Raw genomic sequence first — 20,499 nt, 5'->3', positions numbered from 1 at the left:
TGATTAGAGGCGCGAGATGATGCGCTCGGTAAAGGCACGCGTGCCGAGCTTGCCGCCGAGGTCGCCAGTGCGCTCGCCAGCGGCGATCGTGTCAAAGATGGCGCGCTCGATCCGGTCGGCGTGCTCGAACAGGTGCATGTGGCGGAGCATCATGATCGACGAGAGAAGCAGCGCGGTCGGGTTCGCCTTGTCCTTGCCGGCAATATCGGGGGCCGAGCCGTGGACGGCCTCGAAGATCGACGCATCGCGGCCAATGTTGCCCGAGGGCGTCAGACCGAGACCGCCAATGAGACCCGCGCACATGTCCGAGAGAATGTCACCGTACAGGTTGGGCATGACCATGACGCGGTCCGAGTACGGCGTCGGGTCGCGGACAATGTGCAGGCATGCACGGTCGAGCAAGTCCTCGTCGTACTCAATGTCAGGGTACTCCTTCGCGACGTTGCGGCACGCAGTGAGGAACATGCCGTCCGACATCTTCATGATGGGCGCCTTGTGCACGGCCGTGACGCGCGAGCGGCCGTTCTGCTGGGCGTGGTAAAAGGCGTAGCGCGCCACACGCTCCGACGCCTCGTAGGTGATGAGCTTGATGCTCTGCACGACACCGTCGACGACCTCGTGCTCGATACCCGAGTACTCGCCCTCGGTGTTCTCACGGATCAGCACCGTGTTCACATTGTCGTAGGGCGTCTTGAAGCCCTGGATCGAGACACAGGGACGCACATTCGCAAACAGGTTAAAGGTGCGGCGCAGAGTCAGGTTGAGCGACACGTGGCCCTTGCCGATGGGCGTCGCAAGCGGGCCCTTGAGCGCCACCGTGTTCCGGCGCACCGACGCAATCGTCTCGTCGGGGATCACCTGCTTGCCGTAACTGTTGATCGAGGGAGTCACGTCCGCCTCCTCCCAGCGGATGGGCACCTTCGCGGCCTCGTAGATAGACTTGACGGCGCCCGACACCTCCGGACCGATACCTGCGTCAGTAGCAGCGTGACGTACCGTCACCCGAGAAAAGCGTGACTGTGTACAGGCCGTCCGCATCCTTCTCTTTGTTGTACGCGGACGTCGGGGCATTCGACTCGGTGGCCAGGCCACGGCGCAGCAGAGCGGCGCTGAGAGGGCGCGTGGTAACAGAAGCAGGGCGAAGGGCTCGCGGGACAGCAGCGGCAAACATCATGGTCGTGGTGAAAGACGTCGGGCCGCTCGGCCACCCAGGCACGTCGCCAGCCTCGGCGCTGCTGCGAAGCTGCACGGGACATAAAATTCGGCCGACGAAAAAAAAGCAAGCGCGCGGCCGACGCGCGGCCGCGGTCGGTCGTCGGACGGGCGGCCGCGGGCTGCTCCTGAACCGCATCGATTACTGACAGGATGAGTGTTTTGCGTATGCTCCCTCGCGCGACTGGCTCGGGCGCCCCGAAGCAGGTGCGTGTGTATCTCTGACCACAGGCGCTCCGCTCGGTGTCGACGCTGACGGCCCAGACGCCCCGCCCAACCAAGGTACGAGCATCGGACGAAGCCCGAGCTAACGCACAGGGACTGACCAAGTACGGTGGCGTGTACACCGCCACGCTGATCCCCGGTGACGGTATCGGCAAGGAGATCACCGGCTCGGTGAAGGAGATCTTCGACAAGACCAACGTGCCGATCGAGTGGGAGGAGTTCGACCTCTCGGGTGAGATGCAGGGCCACGATTCGCTGTTCCAGCAGGCCATGGACAGCCTGCGCCGCAACAAGGTCGGTCTCAAGGGCACGCTGTTCACCCCCACGGGCGCCGGCTCGCACAACAGCTGGAACGTGGCGATGCGCCAGCAGCTCGACATTTACGCCTCGATCGTGTTCTGCAAGACGCTCGACGGTTTCCCGACGCGCCACAAGGACGTCGACTTCGCCATCATCCGTGAGAACACGGAGGGTGAGTACTCGGGTCTCGAGCACAGCCCCTCGCCCGGGATTGTCGAGTCCCTCAAGGTGTCGACGCGCTTCAAGGCGGAGCGTATTGCGCGCTTCGCGTTCGACTTTGCGCTGAAGAACAACCGCAAGCAGGTGACTTGCGTGCACAAGGCCAACATCATGAAGCTCGGTGACGGTCTCTTCCTCAACACCTTCCGCCGTGTCGCCGAGGAGTACAAGAGCGCGGGCATCGCGGCCAACGACATGATCGTGGACAACACATCGATGCAGCTCGTCGGCCGCCCCCAGCAGTTCGATGTCATGGTCATGCCCAACCTGTACGGCAACATCGTCTCTAACATCGGCGCCTCGCTCGTCGGCGGCCCCGGTATCGTGCCTGGTGCCAACATCGGCCGCGAGTACGCTCTGTACGAGCCCGGCTGCCGTCACGCTGCTAAGGACATTATGGGCACCAACAAGGCCAACCCCGCGGCGATGATCCTCAGCGCGACGATGATGCTCCGCCACTTCGGCCTCGACTACCAGGCCAACCAGATTGCGGCTAGCGTGTACCGCGTCCTGGCCGACGGCAAGGTGCGCACCGCTGACATGGGCGGCAGCTCGACCACCCAGCAGTTCACCGAGGCCGTGCTCCAGGGCCTCTAGATGTGACGTAGGCTAGAACCAGAACGACACAGATAGGCTCTGTTGTCAGCCATGCGCACATACCTGCGTCGTGCTTTGCATCGCATGCCACCACCCGGGCGGCACAAAGAGCAGGTCCCCGGGATGCAGGTACACCCACTCGGCGCACGGCGCCACCTGTGCCTGGAATGCCGCGGGCGCCGCGTCCAGCGGCCCAAATACGTCGACCCGCGACGTATTGCTCATCCATCGCGTATACACGTCCTCGTCCTCGGGGCCGCCGTGCACGCATAGGCCGCCCGTGCTATCGCTGGGAGGCGGCGCGAGCCACACGAGCTTGTGGCCCACCACCTGCACGTAGCAGTTGTAGTACGGATCCGTATGCGCAGGCGACGTGGTCGCAGCAGGGCCCATCCACACCTGCACGACCGGCGCCGCACGCCCGTGCGCCGCGGGGCTCTTGGTGCCGTGCACAGCGTACGCAGGCGTCGTAAAGTCGTCGGCCAGCCAGGGGAACTGCGTGAGGAGGGTGTGCTGCGCGAGGTACAGTGTCGGAGCGCGCGGCGCTGACGCGCGCCCCCACTGTATGTGTGCGAGAAATGCGGCCCACGGCCATAGGCCCTGGCCCCACTGCGGATCAGTGTATGTGCGCCCAGATTCCACCGGCACATGGCGGCCGGGGCCAGCGCGGTGCAGCAGGTACGCAGGATCCTGCCACCGCTCGAGCGCCGGCCACGACTGGGCGAACTGGCGTGCGACAAACGGCCGGCCATAGGCGCACACATTGCTCACGCAATGGCGCTGGAACGTCCCGAGGTCAGGAGGCTCGGCATATTCGTGCACGGGGGCGGACGCCGTGGGCAACGAGCGGCGCGGCGCCTCGATCGCATGGCGCAGGCGCTTGCGGGGGGCACGTTGGTCAGATGCATCACATGCGTCGCAGTGCGCCTGTACAGCGGCGATCAACGCGTGGGCGAGTGCCACACGCGCCCCGTCGGGCGGCGCCACGATGAGGACACGATCAAGGTCGTGAACGCACTTAAGCCAGAAAGAGGCGGGCCGGCTGGCGGGGTCGTGTGCAAGGGCAAAGGCACAGGCAAGGAAAAGAGCGTCAGCACGCTCCGCCCGCAAGGACGCAGGCACATGTTCATAGGGATACACGAGGCAGGCTGCTTCCGAGTGCCGGAGTACTTGCACACACGCCTCGCGAACGGCCTCCGTCCCCCCTTCTAAGGACCGTGCACACCGACGGAGCGCGCGACGCGCCGGCGAGCGAGGCGCGCCACGCTCCAGGACCTGACCGACGACCGACCGCACAAGCGCCATGCACACAAAAGGGCGAATTTCTCCACCCGGCTCGACCAGACACAGGAAACAGGGAATAGGTAGAAGTACAGCGGATCTGTCTACATACTTAGAACAGCACTCCGAGCGAGCCGAAAGGCGCGATATGAGCAGCTTAGATCTCCTGCGAGCCCACAGCCTTCTTCGACTTGCCGCTCTTGGCAGGGAGAAGCTCGCTCTGGATGAAGGGAAGGACACCACCCTGGCTGATGGTGACACCGCCCAGGAGCTTGTTCAGCTCCTCATCGTTGCGGATGGCGAGCTGAAGGTGACGGGGAATGATACGCGACTTCTTGTTGTCGCGGGCGGCGTTGCCGGCCAGCTCGAGAATCTCAGCGGCCAGGTACTCCAGCACGGCCGCCAGGTAGACAGGCGCACCAGCACCGACACGCTGGGCGTAGTTGCCCTTGCGGAGGAGACGGTGAATACGACCGACAGGGAACTGCAGACCGGCCTTGGCCGAACGCGACTGGGTCTTCGCGGCCGACGCGTCACCGGCCTTACCACCAGACTTGCCACCAGTCATTGTTACTTGGAGGGAGGGATATAGAAAAGACCAGTGTCTTAGGGAAGGACTGGCACCGCCGGCCTGAGGCGTCCTTTTATTGCCAAGCGGCCGCCATTCGCCGCACGGCCGTCCGCCCCTGCGCTGATCTCACGCCCGCGTCTGCGTTCGCGTCCACGCGCGTCGGCTCGCCGCATCACGCGGGCATATTTGTGTCCACTCGGATAGGTCCACATGCACGCCACTGATTGGCTCATCCACGCCTATGTACCCACAACGCCGAATTTCTGTCCACGCACGTGGATTTTCTGAAGTGGACAATAATTGATTTTGCGCGCTCGCGCCGCTCCGGCGCGGCACGGCGCTGATCCCACGCCCAACTGCGCGCCTCGCGTGGCTGGCGCGTTCCGCGCGCAGCGACGGCAGAAACGTATATAGGCCATTCGGCGCCCGCCGCCCTGTCCGTCACCCACTCGATCCTCAACCATGCCTCCTAAGCCTGCTGAGAAGAAGCCCCCGTCGACGGCCGGCAAGGCCCCTGCCTCGGCTGGCAAGGCCCCCTCGGAGGGTGCCAAGAAGACCTCGAAGGCCCCCTCGAAGTCGTCGGAGAAGAAGAAGTCGGGCAGCAAGGTCCGCAAGGAGACCTACTCGACCTACATCTACCGTGTCCTCAAGCAGGTGCACCCCGACACTGGTATCTCGAACAAGGCCATGGCCATTCTCAACTCGTTCGTGCAGGACATCTTCGAGCGCATCGCCACCGAGGCCTCGAAGCTGGCCAGCTACAACAAGAAGAGCACCATCTCTTCGCGTGAGATCCAGACGGCTGTTCGTTTGATTCTCCCTGGCGAGCTGTCGAAGCACGCCATCGCCGAGGCTACCCGCTCGGTGACCAAGTTCTCGTCGACGTAGAGGCCTGCATCGGGCCCGTCGGCCACTCGTATACTAGGTCGTAATGTCCACATGTACTTTACTAGCTGGAAATGCCCCAGTCCGCCTGTCAGCGGAGTGTGCCATGTATCTATCCCTGCAGTAGCCCCTGGAGGGCCTTTTGCATCTGCTCGAGCGACTCGGTGCCGGCCTCGCTTTCCTGGGACGCGTTGCCTTCCAAAGGCGCATGCGCTGGCGCCGCCTCGGCTTCGCCCAGCTTGCCTGCCGTAAGCTAGGCGCCACGCACCATCTGTCAGCTCATACAAGACGCGATTCACCTCGTCTTGCGCTGCCTCGTCGATCTCAGCGGCGTCCTCACCGAGTGCACTCGCGTCGAGGGCGTCATGCATCATCTCCTCAAGAATGCCCGCCTGGGTCAGCTCCCCGGCGTACCTTCATCAGCTCGGCACCCATGTCGCGCATCGCACTGGTCATTTGGGGTATCTGGATAAGGTTCTGAGACAGTTTCATAATTTCCGTGGACTTTTGCAGGTGCCCTGTCACCTTGTACATGGCTGCATTAGTTTCCGCTGCGTACATAGTTGCTGCTGGAGCTGAAGGGCGATGCTGTTCAGCTGAGCCTTGCTTGTAATAAGTCGCAGCTTGTGTTTGTTCGATCGGACGACCTCGCTCGCTAGTATACGGGCGTTGGCCGTATCGCCCTTGCGCGCAAGTCGTTTGATATCGACCTTGACTTTCGCTACAGCCTGATCAATTTGACGAACTTCGCGATCGAGCGCTCGCTGTTCCTGTCGCAGGCGCTGTTGTACATGCCTCACGCGCTCTTCCTTTGACGGACCGTAAATCAGCCGTGTGAGCGACTGCATTCCCTCCCTCGGTGTCGACGTCGTCCACAACAGACTCGAGGGGCGGCCTGGATTGCTGAGTCAGCCTGGACGCGAGGCCCTTGCGCTCCACCAGCGCACGGTCCTCTAGAGGATCACGTACAGATGGTCTTTAGGCGAGTGCATATGCACGTCGATAGGGACAAAGCTACGCGGGAATATATGGGAAGGAAAGGATTGTAGGATGCAGTCGCTCTTTGCTCATGACAACGAGCCCCTGCGGTATATACTCGCCCTCCGTTCCAGCGGACGACGACCTGTCGCAGCCAGGGTCGCCCTGGACGTTGGAAGGGGCTATAGAGGAACTCAATCCGCCTCCGCCCACCTGGGCCACCGTGAGCGCGGCAGTCGGCCTGCTGCCACCTGCCACTATCGCTGACAACTACAATCCGATGGCGTCCACTCCAAGCGTCGCTAGCCTGCCAGGGAGCGGTCTGAAGCGGTCCCGCGCCATCAAGGTACCGCTCCGGCTGGATACAGGCCGGCTGAGTCGAGGTCGTGGTCCTTTTTCGGCCTTGGAGGACACTTCGCGGCACAAGGGTCCGCTCTCTGCCGGCGATGGCTTGTCCCACGGGCCACCCTCGCCGCGCCCCTTCACGCACGATGGGCGCATGCCCTTCTCGACGCTGGAGCAGGGCCCAGAGTCTGCGTTATTTGGTGCCGGACCAGAAACAGAAGACAATGTTCTCTGGCTCAGGGATAGGGTAGAGCGCCCGCCATCCGTCACGGTCGAGCACGGACACGACGTGGTATTTGGGTATACGGCCGCTTCAGATGCGAGAGAAAACAGTCATTCGGACTTGCTCGTGGCATTGGGTGTCACTGATCCTTCCTCAGACAGTATTTCCAGGGTGGACCGGCACCTCGCCAGGGTGCCATTGCCGCTCACCCCGCGTTCGCCAACTGGTGCCGTGTACTCGCCCAGCAGCTTTCTCCGCATGGCCGATCATGTCCAGCATGCCGCACGTTTGCCATCGCCTTCTCCTCTCTCGGTCCTTTGCAGAGGGTACATGGATATGCATACCCAGGCGGCACATAAAATGAGCACCTCGCGGCAAAACATAGTCCAGATTGAGGAGCTGATGCAGGAGTTGTATGCAGAGTGGAGCGTGCTGCAGTCATAAATGACCAATTTGCCCATTTGACGAGCCGCCACGCGCCACGGTTACGGGTGGTGTATGACACCCCTCAATAGCCTGGCAAGCGATGAGCAGGTGCTGCACACACCCTCATCCCACGACGGCATCGACGCAGCACTTGAAGAAGAGCTATGCACATATGCATGCCAGCAGATCCAACAAGCAGGCATCTTACTGTCACTGCCTCAGGCCGCTATGGCCACCGCACAGGTCCTCTTCCGCCGGTTCTGGTTTGTATCATCCATGAAGCAGTTCAACGTACACGACATTGGCATGGGGTCACTCATGCTTGCGTCTAAGCTGAGCGAAGTGCCCGTGCGTCTCCGGGATTTATTGCTTGTCTACGACTATCTTCTGCAGCGTGCGTACCACTGCTCTCGCACCTGCCCAGGTCCTCGCTCACGCGCGCTCCATGGACCCAGCGATGCGCAGAGACCCCTAGAAAGCCAGCCATTCACATACAAGGCATCCGACTATTATTCCCAGATGTTCTACGATGCCAAGGACGCCATGGTCGTCGCCGAGATGCAAATTCTCAAGCGCCTGGGATTTCACGTACAGGTGCACCTGCCATACGCGCTGATGATTAACTATCTACAGGTCATGGGCGTAGCATCCGCCTCCTTGCCTCTACTGTGTGACCCCCAGCGAAGCATCTCGGCTGCGCAAGTCGCATGGAACTACCTCTCGGATGCGCTTCAAACGCCCGTATACTGCCTCTTCCCAACGCACACCATTGCCTGCGCGTCTATCTACCTCCTCACACTGGAACCCAACGCTTTCCACAAGCCCCTCTCCCTGCCACTAGAGCCCAGACCATGGTGGGAGCTCTTCGACGTGACACGAAGCGAGCTTCGTGCGATTGCTAGCCACATTCTTCGCCTGTATGACACACAGAGCGCACCTCACGCTACTGAAGGACTCGGTCTTGCCTTGCGCGTCCGGGATCAACACGGCGGTCTCGTGGAATTTGCCAATCGCGCAGGTATCCGAGCATGGCTCCAAAAGTCACAGCCTACGGCCGAGACCTAAGCATGGCGGCCACTTGACGCTCCTCCTCGAGGCGCTGAAGCGTGCTCTGCAGGAAAGGCACGTGGCAGATCAAGCACGATGACCGTGGTTCACAGAATACTGCACTGTAAGATAGACCCATGCCTCAAACGTACTGCTCAAGCATACAGAACACACATACCCAATGTCCACATTCCGACGGTGACAAAAGCAGGCTGCTCGAAAGTCCACCTCATCCAGGGCTGGGAACATGAGCAGTGGCCGTATAGATCGCGACGGCAAAAACGACGTCATCAACGTCTGAAGGAGTCCATCCAGGCTCGGGATACGATAATAGTGCCCGCCTGTCAAGTGGCATGCCTGGTGTAGGAACACCGTCTCCCCTCCCAACAGCTTGCACACGTCCACATGGATCCCCTGCTTCTGTGCACTAAAAATGCAATTCATCATCGGGACATACTGGGCACTTACATCGGGCGTGGCGCTGAGGACCAGAATTCGGTGCCGAAAAGAAGATGCACCTCCTAAAGCCCCCATTCTCCCCACCTGTGCGGTCGATAAGGGGACGTCCAGCGATGAAGCCATCCGGTTAATGTGACACAAAGCCAGGGAAAATGCGCGCACTATACCCACAGGTTCGTTACACTCGCCCTTGGACCCATAGAACAATTCCCGTATACCGTGGAACACGGCATCGTCCATCTGTTTAAAGGGAAGGCACTCACTTACTCGGGTATCTTGTGTGCGCCAGGAGCGCGCCAGGAGGGGCGCATGTGCGCTTGAGGTATAAAGGAGACACGCCTGGCCAGCCGCAGCCCCATAGACAGCCAAACCATTGCCACTCTGCATGGCAATATGTGCATTTAAGAACACAAGGACAGACGAAATGACATTTTTCAAGGTCTCATAGGCCGCAGCTGCCCGCTCTTCGGGGCTTGCTCGTTGGCTGGCCACTTGCATCCATGTCATCTTATCCAGGTCCAAGATCACCACAAGGAAGTCTGACGTTACCTTTTCTGCTACCTGCGCATCCTCTTGACTCTCGGTGACCGTCACAGCACTTCTGGATGGTGCGTCGACGTTTGGCATTATTAGGCCAGATGTCGTTGTAAGCCAGATGTCGTTGTGCAGGGATGGCCTCGGACAATCTCCACATCCCAGTCCAAGGTGACGCTGCACTATCAAGCATACATTCCACAACAGGAGACTGTCCCCTGGTGCTCTACATAGACAAGCGTGTGTATCCCTATCTATCCTGTGGAATCGATACCGCCAACTGGAACCATGGAGCAGACACGCATGTCCGTTTTTTGTGCCATTGGCTGCGTCCTCGACAGGATGGAGGCGAGCGGTCCATCCAATGTGGAGCGAGCTAACGTCATACAGTGCAGATATCCTGCACTATCATTGGTGAACCTACGTCGCATCCATTTATGCAGCGAAGCCTCCGCAGTGAAACGGAGTAATTTGAGCCTTACAGCATATATTCACCCCTATTAGGACACACTCTTACGCGTCCTTCTATCGCAAGTGGAGTGCGATTCCGCTAGCCCAAATTAGCTGGCAAACTACTGTGCGATCGCTGACTGGGCAAGGGTAACACTAGCGCCATTGTCGAAGTGAGATCAGGGGCCTCTAGGGACCCTCTTTTCTATTCTATCTATTACCAATATTGCACGCAGCGCAACATTACCGTACAGAGCTCCTGTATTAGCTCACACTTTTTCCTCTATGTCGGGTGATCCGACGGCCACAGCCGCAGGGCCATGGACGGAGCAGACACCGGCGCGCCCTCCCCTGCTTCACTTCCGAAGTGCTGATGTATTGCCATCTTCCAGCAACACGCGGAGCTCCACCAGCGATACATCTACCACCGAGCCCCTTGCGGCTGTGCGCCACCCTTTGCGTGCCAGTCCTAGTACCGTATTCTTGCGACAACCCAAGTGCACCCAACGAGCCGCGCAGGGTACTCGCATCCACCGTACTGACCCGGATCTATCAAGAAAGGCTTCGAAAGCTACCCTATCGGGCTCCTTGGAACGTCTGTCCATGTCGCCTGGCCCCGTACTCCATACAAGACAGCATCCGTATGTGCGGCCACCTTCTCGGGCCAATAGCCGGGAAGCAGCGGCACTCTCTGTCATGCCAGAGCGACCACATCGTTTGGTACTTTTGGATGACTGGGCATCCTGCTCGTCGGACGGCCTACCAAGCCTTCCGACATCGCCGGGCTGGGCCCGTGCTGAGCAACAAGCGAAGTCGCCTGTGCACCATACATACCTCTCAGTCTTGTCGGAATCTCAAGGCTCCCCCGTGCGACGTGAACAGGTGCCTTCTCGGTCCCGCTCTTTTGATCAACCTCCATGGGAGACCTCAGGTCATGTATTGCCTCGGGCACGATCAAAAACAAGTGAGAATTTGATGCAAAGAAGCTCACTACGCTCTAACAGCGACATTTCGACTATACGAATGATCCAACAACTGAATCTTGGGAATTCGCTCGAGCAATCTCTGGATTCGTCTTCGTTTTTCAATGGTGCACTACCTGTCACCGAGAGTCCCGAAGCCAGTCCCACAAAAACGCAGGACAAGACGTTCTCGATCATGATGAATGCGCACACTCCTTGTCATGTGCCGCACGCGTCAGAATACCGAGAGGACTTGTGTTCGTCACTTGACATGGACCTCTCCGAAGAAGACTTTATGGGATCCGATGCGAGCCGCAATGGCACGGCTTATTGCTCTAGCTCTTACCTTTCGGAACGTGAACCCCCACCTATTGATTTGCTCTCTGTCGGGGATCGCGTCGGTCCGGGGATATATCACGAGGGTGAGTTGATACGCATAGCACAAACCAGGGAAGGTTTGGATGTACACGATCCCTCTCAAAATTCCGGACCGCTCCAAGTGGTGAGGCTATTGGGGCAGGGAAGTTATGCCGTCGTGTATCTCGTTCGCGAGCTCTCGTCAACAGACTCGTCACCGCCGTCACCTGTGGATGCCGACTTTAGTGAGGCTTCTACGTTCGATGGGCAAAGCCAATACCATCCCTTTTTGTCTGGAAAGACGCCAAGACAGGGAAATCGTGGATGGGCTGGTGAAGAACGTCTGTCTAATGCGGGAGAGTTTACTTACTTTGCCCTTAAGTGCTTATCCCGACGCAATTTGGCGCCAGATCAAGCACAAGCTCAGCAAAATGAACTGACCGTTCATCGATCCATTCCTCCTCATCCGAACATCATCACACTGTACAGTGCCTATGAAACATCGGACTGGCTGTTCCTGGTGCTCGAATATTGTCCAGGCAAGGACCTATATTTCTGGCTTGAAGAAGCCGAAGATAAACGGGGCATGCCCTCCTCTGTCTCGTCACAATCGCATGCCTCCACCGATCTTGCAGCACAGGAACGCGCTCCCATGGAACAGAATACCTCAACAACACCCTGGCTCCTGACCAGGACGTCTCCTGAGGACCTCTTGTCTGAGCGCCGACTTCAGCTTGTCAGTGACATTTTTCAACAGATATGCAAAGCTGTCCAATTTTGCCACGATCTCGGCATCAGTCATCGCGACCTAAAACCCGAAAACTTTATTGTGGAAGATCGGCGCGGGAGTTCGGACAACCAGGACGACAGTGTCATTGTGAAACTGACTGATTTTGGTCTCGCTACGTCGGCAAAGCTCTCTTGTGATTTCAACTGCGGATCCAAGCCATACATGGCCTTTGAATGTCGCCATGATCTAGCGTGTTGCTACGACCCGAAGCAATCGGATGTCTGGTCTCTCGGAGTCATCTTGCTGAACCTGATCTTCCATCGAAGTCCTTTTATGGACGCCTCTGCCAAGCATTGTGCATCCTTTGCGGCTTTTACCTACAAGCCCATACTATTTTTAATGCAAGCTTTCGATGGTATGACGAAAGAAATGGCACTTTTCTTAAACGAGAACGTTTTTTGTGATGTTTCTCGCCGGCAGAGAAGACGCATTACTCCGCTTGCTTTTGGTCGCTGGGTACAAGGTCTGCCGCAAATTCTTGGGAGACTGGCCCGCAACACTGCGCGCAGTCCCCTCTCTTCTGTGTTTGCGCCTCCAAATACCTTTCAAGCAAAAGACGAGGTTCAAGAGTATGCAGACAAATCATCGCCCGGCTCACAGAACTCGTGTACTCACTCCTTATCTTCGTCCCGTGAACTGGCGGCCCCCATGTTGCCGGATCATGCATCCACATCCGATCCTGTCGACAACGCCTCCTCTTTTCTTGACCCTGGTGTAGACTTGATGCCCTCGGAGATGATGTCTGGGTCCTTGTCCATGTCTAGGAGCTCTGCTCCATTGTTTCACGCGCTTCCTGGATGACCTTTAGATTCTCGCCCTATTCTGTGTACATAATCCAATTGGCCAGGGTGGAATTTGTAATTAGAAAGGCCGCGATCGCCTGATTTGGGTTTATCATGTTTAAAGGGCCGATTAGGTCCACTAGGGGGGCAATCGTGTCTCAAATCCTAGCAAGCTTGCCTCTATCCTTACCCCAATTATGGCGTCGGTGTTGAAAGGGCAGGACTGGGACATGGCCCGGAATGTGAATGCGACTCTACAATCCCATGTAGAACAATTTTCCCGTGGTGTGTTTTCAGAGATCACCTCGACACAAATCATCTTTGGTGTTTTGACTGTTCTTGTTAGTTGTCTAATTCTGGAACAGGTTGTGTACCGCGCGAAGAAGGGCGGCCTCCCTGGTTCGAAATGGACTATCCCCATCATTGGCAAGTTTGCTGACTCGCTCCACCCCTCGCTTGAAAAGTACCAAGAGGGCTGGAACAGTGGGCCTCTCAGTGTGGCCAGTGTGTTTAATATCTTCATTGTAGTGGCTTCCTCCACGGAGTTCACTCGCAAGATCCTGAACAGTCCTACCTATGCCGAACCATGTCTTGTGGCTTCTGCGAAGAAGGTACTGTGCCACGATAACTGGGTCTTTTTGAATGGAAAGGTCCATGTCGACTACCGCAAGGGTCTTAACACGCTTTTCACGAGTCGCGCTCTGAGCATTTACCTTCCCATTCAGGAAGCCATCTACAAGAAGCACTTCGCTCAGTGGCTTCAAGACCCGGTCAAGGAACCTCAGCCTTTCATGCTGCAACTCCGTCACCTCAACATGGAGACCTCTTTGCGCGTCTTCTGTGGTAACTACATTCCCGAGGAAGGTGCCCGACAAATCTCCGACCAGTACTGGCTCATCACGATGGCGCTCGAACTCGTCAACTTCCCCTTTGCATTCCCTGGTACGAAGGTGTACCGCGCTATCCAAGCGCGCAAGAACGCGATGAAGTGGTTCGAGCACACGGCGGCTGAGAGCAAGAAGCGCATGGCCGCTGGTGAGGAAGTAACCTGTCTGACGGATGCCTGGGTCAAGGCCATGGTCGATGCGCGTGAGGACCGCAAGAACGAAGATCTAGACGCAGCCCAACGTCGTGTGCTTCTGCGCGACTTCTCTGACCGTGAAATTGGCATGGTACTGCTGAGCTTCCTCTTTGCTTCTCAGGATGCCCTCTCCAGTGCACTTACCTACCTCTTGCAGCACCTTGCCGACCATCCGGATGTTTTGCGCAAGCTTCGTGAGGAACAGTACACGCTCCGCAACAACGATATTGATGCCCCTACGACGATTGACATGGTGGAAAAAATGCACTACACTCGCGCAGTCGTCAAGGAGAGCCTGCGTTTGAAGCCGCCGGTGATTATGGTCCCTTACATGACGCGCCAGGCGTTCCCTATCAGCGAGAACTACACCGTGCCTAAGGGGGCTATGATTATTCCCAGTTTCTGGAATAGCTTGCACGACCCGAGCGCCTATCCTTCTCCTGACGATTTCCGCCCGGAGCGCTGGCTCGAGGGGGCCGATTCGCCTGCGGCAAAGAACCCTAAGAACTACCTCGTGTTTGGCAGCGGCCCCCACAACTGCATCGGCAAGGATTACGCTGTCCAGCACCTCGTCGCTCTCATTGGAACGGCGTCTATGCTGCTTAACTGGGAGCATGAAACTACGGATCTCAGCGAGAAGGTCATGGTTATTGCTACCATCTACCCTAAGGACGGCGCGCGCCTGAAGTTCACAGCTCGCCCTGCTCCCGACGTGCACGTTCCGCCTTCTGTCGCAGCAGCTGCGTGACCCCTGTGAGTGAAAGTAGCTAGCTTTTTGTAGTACTCTCTTTTTATGAAATGGTCAGCGCCTGCACGATCAACACTATGCATCAGAGCGGTCCCAACCTCTGATCACGTTGCGTCCTCGTGGACGAGTACAAGTCTAGTGCGAGGGGCCGTCGATATGTACGTTTTATTCATCAGCGCATACACAAAATTCCAAGTCCGCAGACTATTTGCTCCACGCTAGCCGTGGTAGGGCGGGCTGTGCTATGGGCATGTGGGGAATGCGAATTATTTCACATCCAACTGCAGGGGCCTGGCGCGGCGAAGTGGATGTTCGTCTGTTAGCGCGGCGCGTGCAGGTGAGTAGTCGCGCACCCTAACCTGCGTGTGCGCCAGGACACTCAGTTTCTCACTCCCATACTGGTGAAGCTGTGCCGGTGAGGTCCAGTCCAGTATACTAATTCTTGGTCTAGGTTATACCTTTGACAAAGAAAGTATTTTGGAGGGTCTCATACACTTTGCTTGAGACGACTGGGCAATTGTGACCTTCAAGCGGTCAGTAGCTCAGTGAACGATGGCTTCTGCTATGGAAGGTGCTGTGACACCCTATTCTACCAATCCTTTTTACGCTGGCTCTGAGAACCAGCCATACCAAAATTCTGTACAGGCAGATACCCTGTCTGATAACAATGCACAGATGACTGAAGTTATGAGCATGGACCCCCAGGCCTTCAACTCGCCGCCCAACGGTCAACCTGGATATGCAATGCCAGTGAACAGCGCATACCAAGAAGCAGCTGCGATGGGTGTCCGTCCTCGTGAGCCCTACCCAGCTTGGACGGTTGATCATCAAATTCCTCTCTCCAAAGAGGAGATCGAGGACATTTTCATCGACCTGGCCAACAAGTTTGGTTTCCAGCGGGATAACATGCGCAATATGTATGATCACTTGATGATACTGCTCGACTCTCGCTCGAGTCGCATGAGTCCCCAGCAAGCGCTGTTGACGCTTCATGCTGACTACATCGGTGGTGAGCATGCCAACTACCGCAAGTGGTACTTCGCGGCTCAACTCGATTTGGACGACGCTATTGGCAAAGCACAGAACCCGGGGCTTGCGCGTGCGGCTAGCATTGCCCAGCGCTCGGGCCGAACGAAGCGCTCTTCCATGTTGGGCTCCAAGTCCCTTGAAAATGCTCGTGCGCGCTGGCGTGACGCGATGTACCGCATGAGTGACTATGACCGTGTGCGTCAAATTGCTCTCTATCTCATGTGCTGGGGCGAAGGCAGCCAGGTTCGCTTTGTTCCTGAGTGCTTGTGTTTCATCTTCAAATGCGCTGATGACTACTATCGTTCGCCTGAATGCCAGAACCGTCTGGATCCGGTGCCGGAAGGTCTCTATCTGCACTCTGTGGTCAAACCTCTCTACCAGTTCTTGCGTGACCAGCTTTTCGAGATTGTGGACGGAAAGTTTGTAAAGAAGGAGCGCGATCACGACCGCACCATTGGTTACGATGATGTGAACCAACTTTTCTGGTACCCTGAGGGCATTAACCGCATTAAATTGAACAATGGCATGCGCCTCGTAGATGTTCCCCCGTCACAGCGCTTTATGAAGTTTGACAAGATTGACTGGGGCAAGGCGTTCTTCAAAACTTATCGCGAGTCGCGTTCGTTCCTTCATTTGCTGGTTAACTTCAATCGTATTTGGATTTTCCACGTGTCATTATACTGGTACTTTATGGCATACAATGCGCCCAAAGCGTATGAGCCGAACCGTCTGCCAAGTGATGCCGAGATGCTCAGTGCTTCCGCATTGGGAGGTGCAGTTGCAACGTTTTTCATGATCTGCGCTACACTGGTGGAAGTGATCTATATTCCGACTACTTGGAACAACACCAACCACTTGATTGGTCGTTTGATTTTCTTGGGCATTTGCATGGCCCTCATGATCGCCCCTGCCGTGTACATTTTCGGTTTCAACAAGGATGGGAACGTGGGCTACATTATCTCGATTGTTCAGATGGTTGTGTCGGCTCTGCTTACGACTTTGTTCTCAATCATGCCTCTCAGTCGTCTATTCGGTGACCGAGTCGCTCTGAACAAGCGCAAGTACCTTGCTAACCAGACTTTCACTGCTTCCTTTGCACCCATGCCGAATTCGCACCGATTCTTTTCGTTCTTGCTCTGGATTCTGGTGTTTGGATGCAAGCTCACAGAGAGTTACTTCTTCTTGACTCTTTCGTTCAAAGATCCTTTCGGTGTGCTGGTGACAATGCGCGTAGAAGAGTGCCATGACAATTACTTCGGCACTGTCCTTTGCTCGTTGCAGCCGAACTTTGCGCTCGCCGCAATGATGGTTATGGACTTGTGCCTTTTCTTCCTCGACACTTTCCTTTGGTACGTCGTGTGGAGCACCGTGTTCAGTCTTGGCTGGGCGTTTTACCTGGGTCTTTCTGTCTGGACGCCGTGGTCTGACATTTTCCAGCGCCTTCCTAAGCGGATTTACTCGAAACTGCTTGCTACGGCGGATATGGAAATCAAGTACAAGCCTAAGGTGCTTGTCTCTCAGGTCTGGAATGCTATTATTATCTCCATGTACCGAGAGCACTTGTTGTCGATTGACCATGTTCAGCGTTTGCTGTACCACCAGGCCCCGGCTGAAGACTCGCCCTACAAGCGTACTCTGCGTGCTCCGCCTTTCTTCTTGAACCAGATGGACTCAGGTCCGAAGCCTGAGTTCTACCCTAAGGGTTCGGAAGCCGAGCGTCGCATCAGCTTTTTTGCGCAGTCGCTCACGACCCAGTTCCCGGAGCCGCTTCCAGTGGATGCTATGCCGACGTTCTCTGTTCTGACACCCCACTATGGTGAGAAGATCCTTCTGTCTTTGCGTGAAATTATTCGTGAAGAAGACCAGAACACCCGTGTCACTTTGCTCGAGTATCTGAAGCAGCTACACCCTGTCGAATGGGACAACTTCGTGAAGGACACTAAAATTCTCGCTGAAGAGTCGGGTAACTTCGCGGGCGGTGCTCCGTTTGGCTTTGAAGAAGAGAAATCGTCTGGTAAAGGTGGTCGCACAGATGACTTACCCTTCTATTGTATTGGTTTCAAGTCGGCTGCGCCTGAATACACTTTACGTACACGTATCTGGTCGTCGCTGCGTGCTCAAACCCTGTATCGTACTGTTAGTGGTTTTATGAACTATAACAAGGCGATTAAACTGCTTTACCGTGTGGAAAATCCTGAGATTGTGCAGCTCTTCGGTGGCAACACAGAACGTTTGGAACGCGAGCTGGAACGTATGAGTCGTCGCAAGTTCAAGTTTGTGATCTCAATGCAGCGTTACTCGCGTTTCAACAAGGAGGAGATTGAAAACACCGAGTTCCTTCTCCGTGCCTACCCCGATCTGCTGATTGCCTACCTGGATGAAGAACCTCCTGCGAAGGAGGGAGGCGAATCGCGCTGGTTCTCTGCCCTGGTGGACGGTCACTCGGAAATGCTTCCGAATGGCCGTCGTCGCCCCAAGTTCCGTATCGAACTGCCGGGTAACCCAATTCTCGGTGATGGAAAATCTGACAACCAGAACCACGCCATTATTTTCCATCGCGGCGAGTTCTTGCAGCTGATCGATGCCAACCAGGACAACTACTTGGAAGAGTGTCTGAAGATTCGTAACGTGCTCTCCGAGTTCGAGACCATCGATATGCCGTCTGAGAACCCTTACGGCCCTGCGTACCATGTGTTTGACCAATCCCCTGTTGCCATCGTTGGTTCGAAGGAGTATATTTTCTCAGAAAACATTGGTATTCTAGGTGATGTGGCTGCCGGTAAGGAACAGACATTTGGTACCCTGGCAGCTCGTGGCATGGCGCAGATTGGTGGTAAATTCCATTATGGTCATCCTGACTTCCTCAACTCGGTGTACATGACAACGCGTGGTGGTGTTTCGAAGGCTCAAAAAGGTCTGCACTTGAACGAGGATATCTACGCGGGTATGATGGTCTTCCAGCGTGGCGGTCGTATCAAGCACTGCGAATACTACCAATGTGGTAAAGGACGTGATCTTGGCTTCGGTACCATTCTTAACTTCATTACGAAGCTAGGCAATGGTATGGGTGAGCAGATTCTTTCGCGTGAGTATTACTACCTGGGCACACAGCTTCCGGTGGATCGTTTCCTTACGTTCTACTATGGTCACCCTGGATTCCACATCAACAATATCATGGTCATTCTCGCTGTGCAGTTGTTCATGTTCTCCCTAATGTTCATTGGCTCGCTGTATTCGACGCTGGAGGCCTGCCCTGACACGAATGGCATTACGTATGTGCTGGGTCCAGGTACTTGCTACTACCTGAACCCTGTGCGATACTGGGTTCAGCGTACGGTCATCAGTATTCTGCTCGTGTTCATGATTGCGTTCTTACCTCTTTTCCTCCAGGAACTCTCTGAGCGTGGTGCCATCTCGGCGTTGGTCCGTCTGTTGAAGCAGTTTGTCTCGCTTAGTCCTTTGTTCGAGATCTTTACGACTCAGATTTACTCCAACTCGATCATCACGAACCTTACATTCGGTGGTGCTCGCTACATTGCAACAGGACGTGGCTTTGCGACGACTCGGCTGAGCTTTGCACTGCTATACTCGCGCTTCGCTGGCCCCTCCATTTACTCGGGCTTCCGATACTTGTTGATGTTGTTCTATGCCACATTAACGGTTTGGATGCCCCATCTGATCTATTTCTGGATCAGTTTGGTTGCTCTGTGTATTGCGCCGTTCCTGTTCAACCCGCATCAATTCTCGTTCTCTGACTTCATCATCGACTACCGCGAATTTTTGCGTTGGATGGGTCGTGGCAACAGCCGAAGCCATGCGAACTCTTGGATTGGCTACTGCCGTCTCAGCCGCACTCGTATTACCGGATACAAGAAGAAGCGCCTGGGCCACCCGAGCGAGAAGCTGGTTGCCGATCTGCCTCGTGCCGGTTGGAAGACCATGCTGTTCCACGAGATCCTTGGTCCCATCGCGATGGCGGTCATCTTCGCTGTCGCTTACTCGTATGTGAAGAGTTTCCCTGCACCTTATCTTTCCTTCGAGGACGGAAGGTACCAGGGTGGTATTGCTCGTCTAGCAATCATTTCGCTGGTTCCTATTGCGTGGAATGCGGCTGTGCTTATGGTTATCTTCTTTATCTCCCTCTTCTTTGGTCCTGCTTTGCATTCATGCTGCGCTAAGTTTGGAAGTGTCATGGCTGGCATTGCTCATACTCTCGCGGTGGTTGGTATGCTAGCTGTGTTCGAATTCTTGTGGTACATTGAGTACTGGAACACTGCGAACACGGTTCTTGGTCTTATCGCGATGATTGCTATCCAGCGGGCCATCTTTAAAGTGATTACGGCTGTGGCTATCTCGCGTGAGTTCAAACACGACGAGACCAACCGTGCATGGTGGACGGGTCGCTGGTATGGACGTGGTCTCGGTGGCCATGCATTCAGTCAGCCAGCGCGTGAGTACATTGTGAAGATTATGGAAATGAGCATCTTCACAGCTGACTTTATTACCACACATCTGCTCATGTTTGCTCTCTCAATTCCGTTGGTGGTTCCGTTCGTGGATCGTTTGCACTCCACAGCGCTGTTCTGGCTGCGTCCATCGAAGCAGATCCATGCCCCGATCTATTCTCTGCGCCAGCGGGCTCAGCGCCGCTCCATTGTGCTCCGATACACGGTTGTGTTCCTTTTGGCTTGGGTTATCTTCCTAGCATTGATCATTGTCCCAGTCGTAATTCAAGCCACCGCCTACGGCGATGACAAACGAGGGCTATGCACTTTCTGTGAGACACTATAATGCGATGTCACCTGTGATCCAAATGTTAGCCCCCTCCTTTTACGTTTTATAGCTGTCTCTTCATTAGCTTGGAAATTTGGCATTAACTTGGACTGCAGTCGTGCTGCTACGTGGGTTCAAAAGAGTACAACATTAGCGAAACGAGGCACCTTATATAAACTTTAAAAGCCTGGGCTTGCACCCGGTGTTGAGGCTGTAGATGAAGGA

General features: G+C 56.1%; 8 protein-coding genes across 8 annotated transcripts; 5 read left to right on the top strand and 3 right to left on the bottom strand.

Annotated features, from left to right (window-relative positions):
• Positions 1–3: 3 nt before the first annotated feature.
• MSY001_2716 (uncharacterized protein) lies at positions 4–1,174 on the bottom strand (the record flags this gene model as incomplete). Its single annotated transcript, XM_018884581.1, has 2 exons — positions 4–971; positions 997–1,174. The coding sequence occupies 2 exons, from the start codon at positions 1,172–1,174 to the stop codon at positions 4–6; spliced, it is 1,146 nt and encodes a 381-aa protein (XP_018741226.1).
• Positions 1,175–1,365: 191 nt separating this feature from the next.
• On the top strand, positions 1,366–2,553 carry MSY001_2715 (uncharacterized protein; the record flags this gene model as incomplete). Its single annotated transcript, XM_018884580.1, has 2 exons — positions 1,366–1,419; positions 1,444–2,553. The coding sequence occupies 2 exons, from the start codon at positions 1,366–1,368 to the stop codon at positions 2,551–2,553; spliced, it is 1,164 nt and encodes a 387-aa protein (XP_018741225.1).
• A 1,438-nt stretch (positions 2,554–3,991) lies between these two features.
• MSY001_2714 (uncharacterized protein) lies at positions 3,992–4,402 on the bottom strand (the record flags this gene model as incomplete). Its single annotated transcript, XM_018884579.1, has 1 exon — positions 3,992–4,402. One exon carries the CDS (start codon positions 4,400–4,402, stop codon positions 3,992–3,994), a length of 411 nt encoding a protein of 136 aa, XP_018741224.1.
• A 465-nt stretch (positions 4,403–4,867) lies between these two features.
• Positions 4,868–5,293, top strand: MSY001_2713 (uncharacterized protein; the record flags this gene model as incomplete). The annotated part of the gene is made up of 1 exon (XM_018884578.1): positions 4,868–5,293. The coding sequence occupies one exon, from the start codon at positions 4,868–4,870 to the stop codon at positions 5,291–5,293; it is 426 nt and encodes a 141-aa protein (XP_018741223.1).
• A 1,066-nt stretch (positions 5,294–6,359) lies between these two features.
• On the top strand, positions 6,360–8,327 carry MSY001_2712 (uncharacterized protein; the record flags this gene model as incomplete). The annotated part of the gene is made up of 2 exons (XM_018884577.1): positions 6,360–7,249; positions 7,352–8,327. The coding sequence occupies 2 exons, from the start codon at positions 6,360–6,362 to the stop codon at positions 8,325–8,327; spliced, it is 1,866 nt and encodes a 621-aa protein (XP_018741222.1).
• A 211-nt stretch (positions 8,328–8,538) lies between these two features.
• MSY001_2711 (uncharacterized protein) lies at positions 8,539–9,395 on the bottom strand (the record flags this gene model as incomplete). The annotated part of the gene is made up of 3 exons (XM_018884575.1): positions 8,539–8,606; positions 8,778–8,852; positions 9,032–9,395. The coding sequence occupies 3 exons, from the start codon at positions 9,393–9,395 to the stop codon at positions 8,539–8,541; spliced, it is 507 nt and encodes a 168-aa protein (XP_018741221.1).
• Positions 9,396–12,840: 3,445 nt separating this feature from the next.
• Positions 12,841–14,472, top strand: MSY001_2710 (uncharacterized protein; the record flags this gene model as incomplete). The annotated part of the gene is made up of 1 exon (XM_018884574.1): positions 12,841–14,472. One exon carries the CDS (start codon positions 12,841–12,843, stop codon positions 14,470–14,472), a length of 1,632 nt encoding a protein of 543 aa, XP_018741220.1.
• Positions 14,473–15,024: 552 nt separating this feature from the next.
• Positions 15,025–20,292, top strand: FKS1 (Catalytic subunit B-1,3-glucan synthase-like protein; the record flags this gene model as incomplete). The annotated part of the gene is made up of 1 exon (XM_018884573.1): positions 15,025–20,292. The coding sequence occupies one exon, from the start codon at positions 15,025–15,027 to the stop codon at positions 20,290–20,292; it is 5,268 nt and encodes a 1,755-aa protein (XP_018741219.1).
• Positions 20,293–20,499: the final 207 nt, after the last annotated feature.

Source organism: Malassezia sympodialis, genomic scaffold (genome assembly GCF_000349305.1).
Source record: "Malassezia sympodialis ATCC 42132 genomic scaffold, msy_sf_13, whole genome shotgun sequence".
NCBI lineage: Eukaryota > Fungi > Basidiomycota > Malasseziomycetes > Malasseziales > Malasseziaceae > Malassezia > Malassezia sympodialis.
The sequence above is the reverse complement of the archived record's forward strand: the minus strand, read 5'-3'. Positions and strand labels throughout refer to the sequence as shown.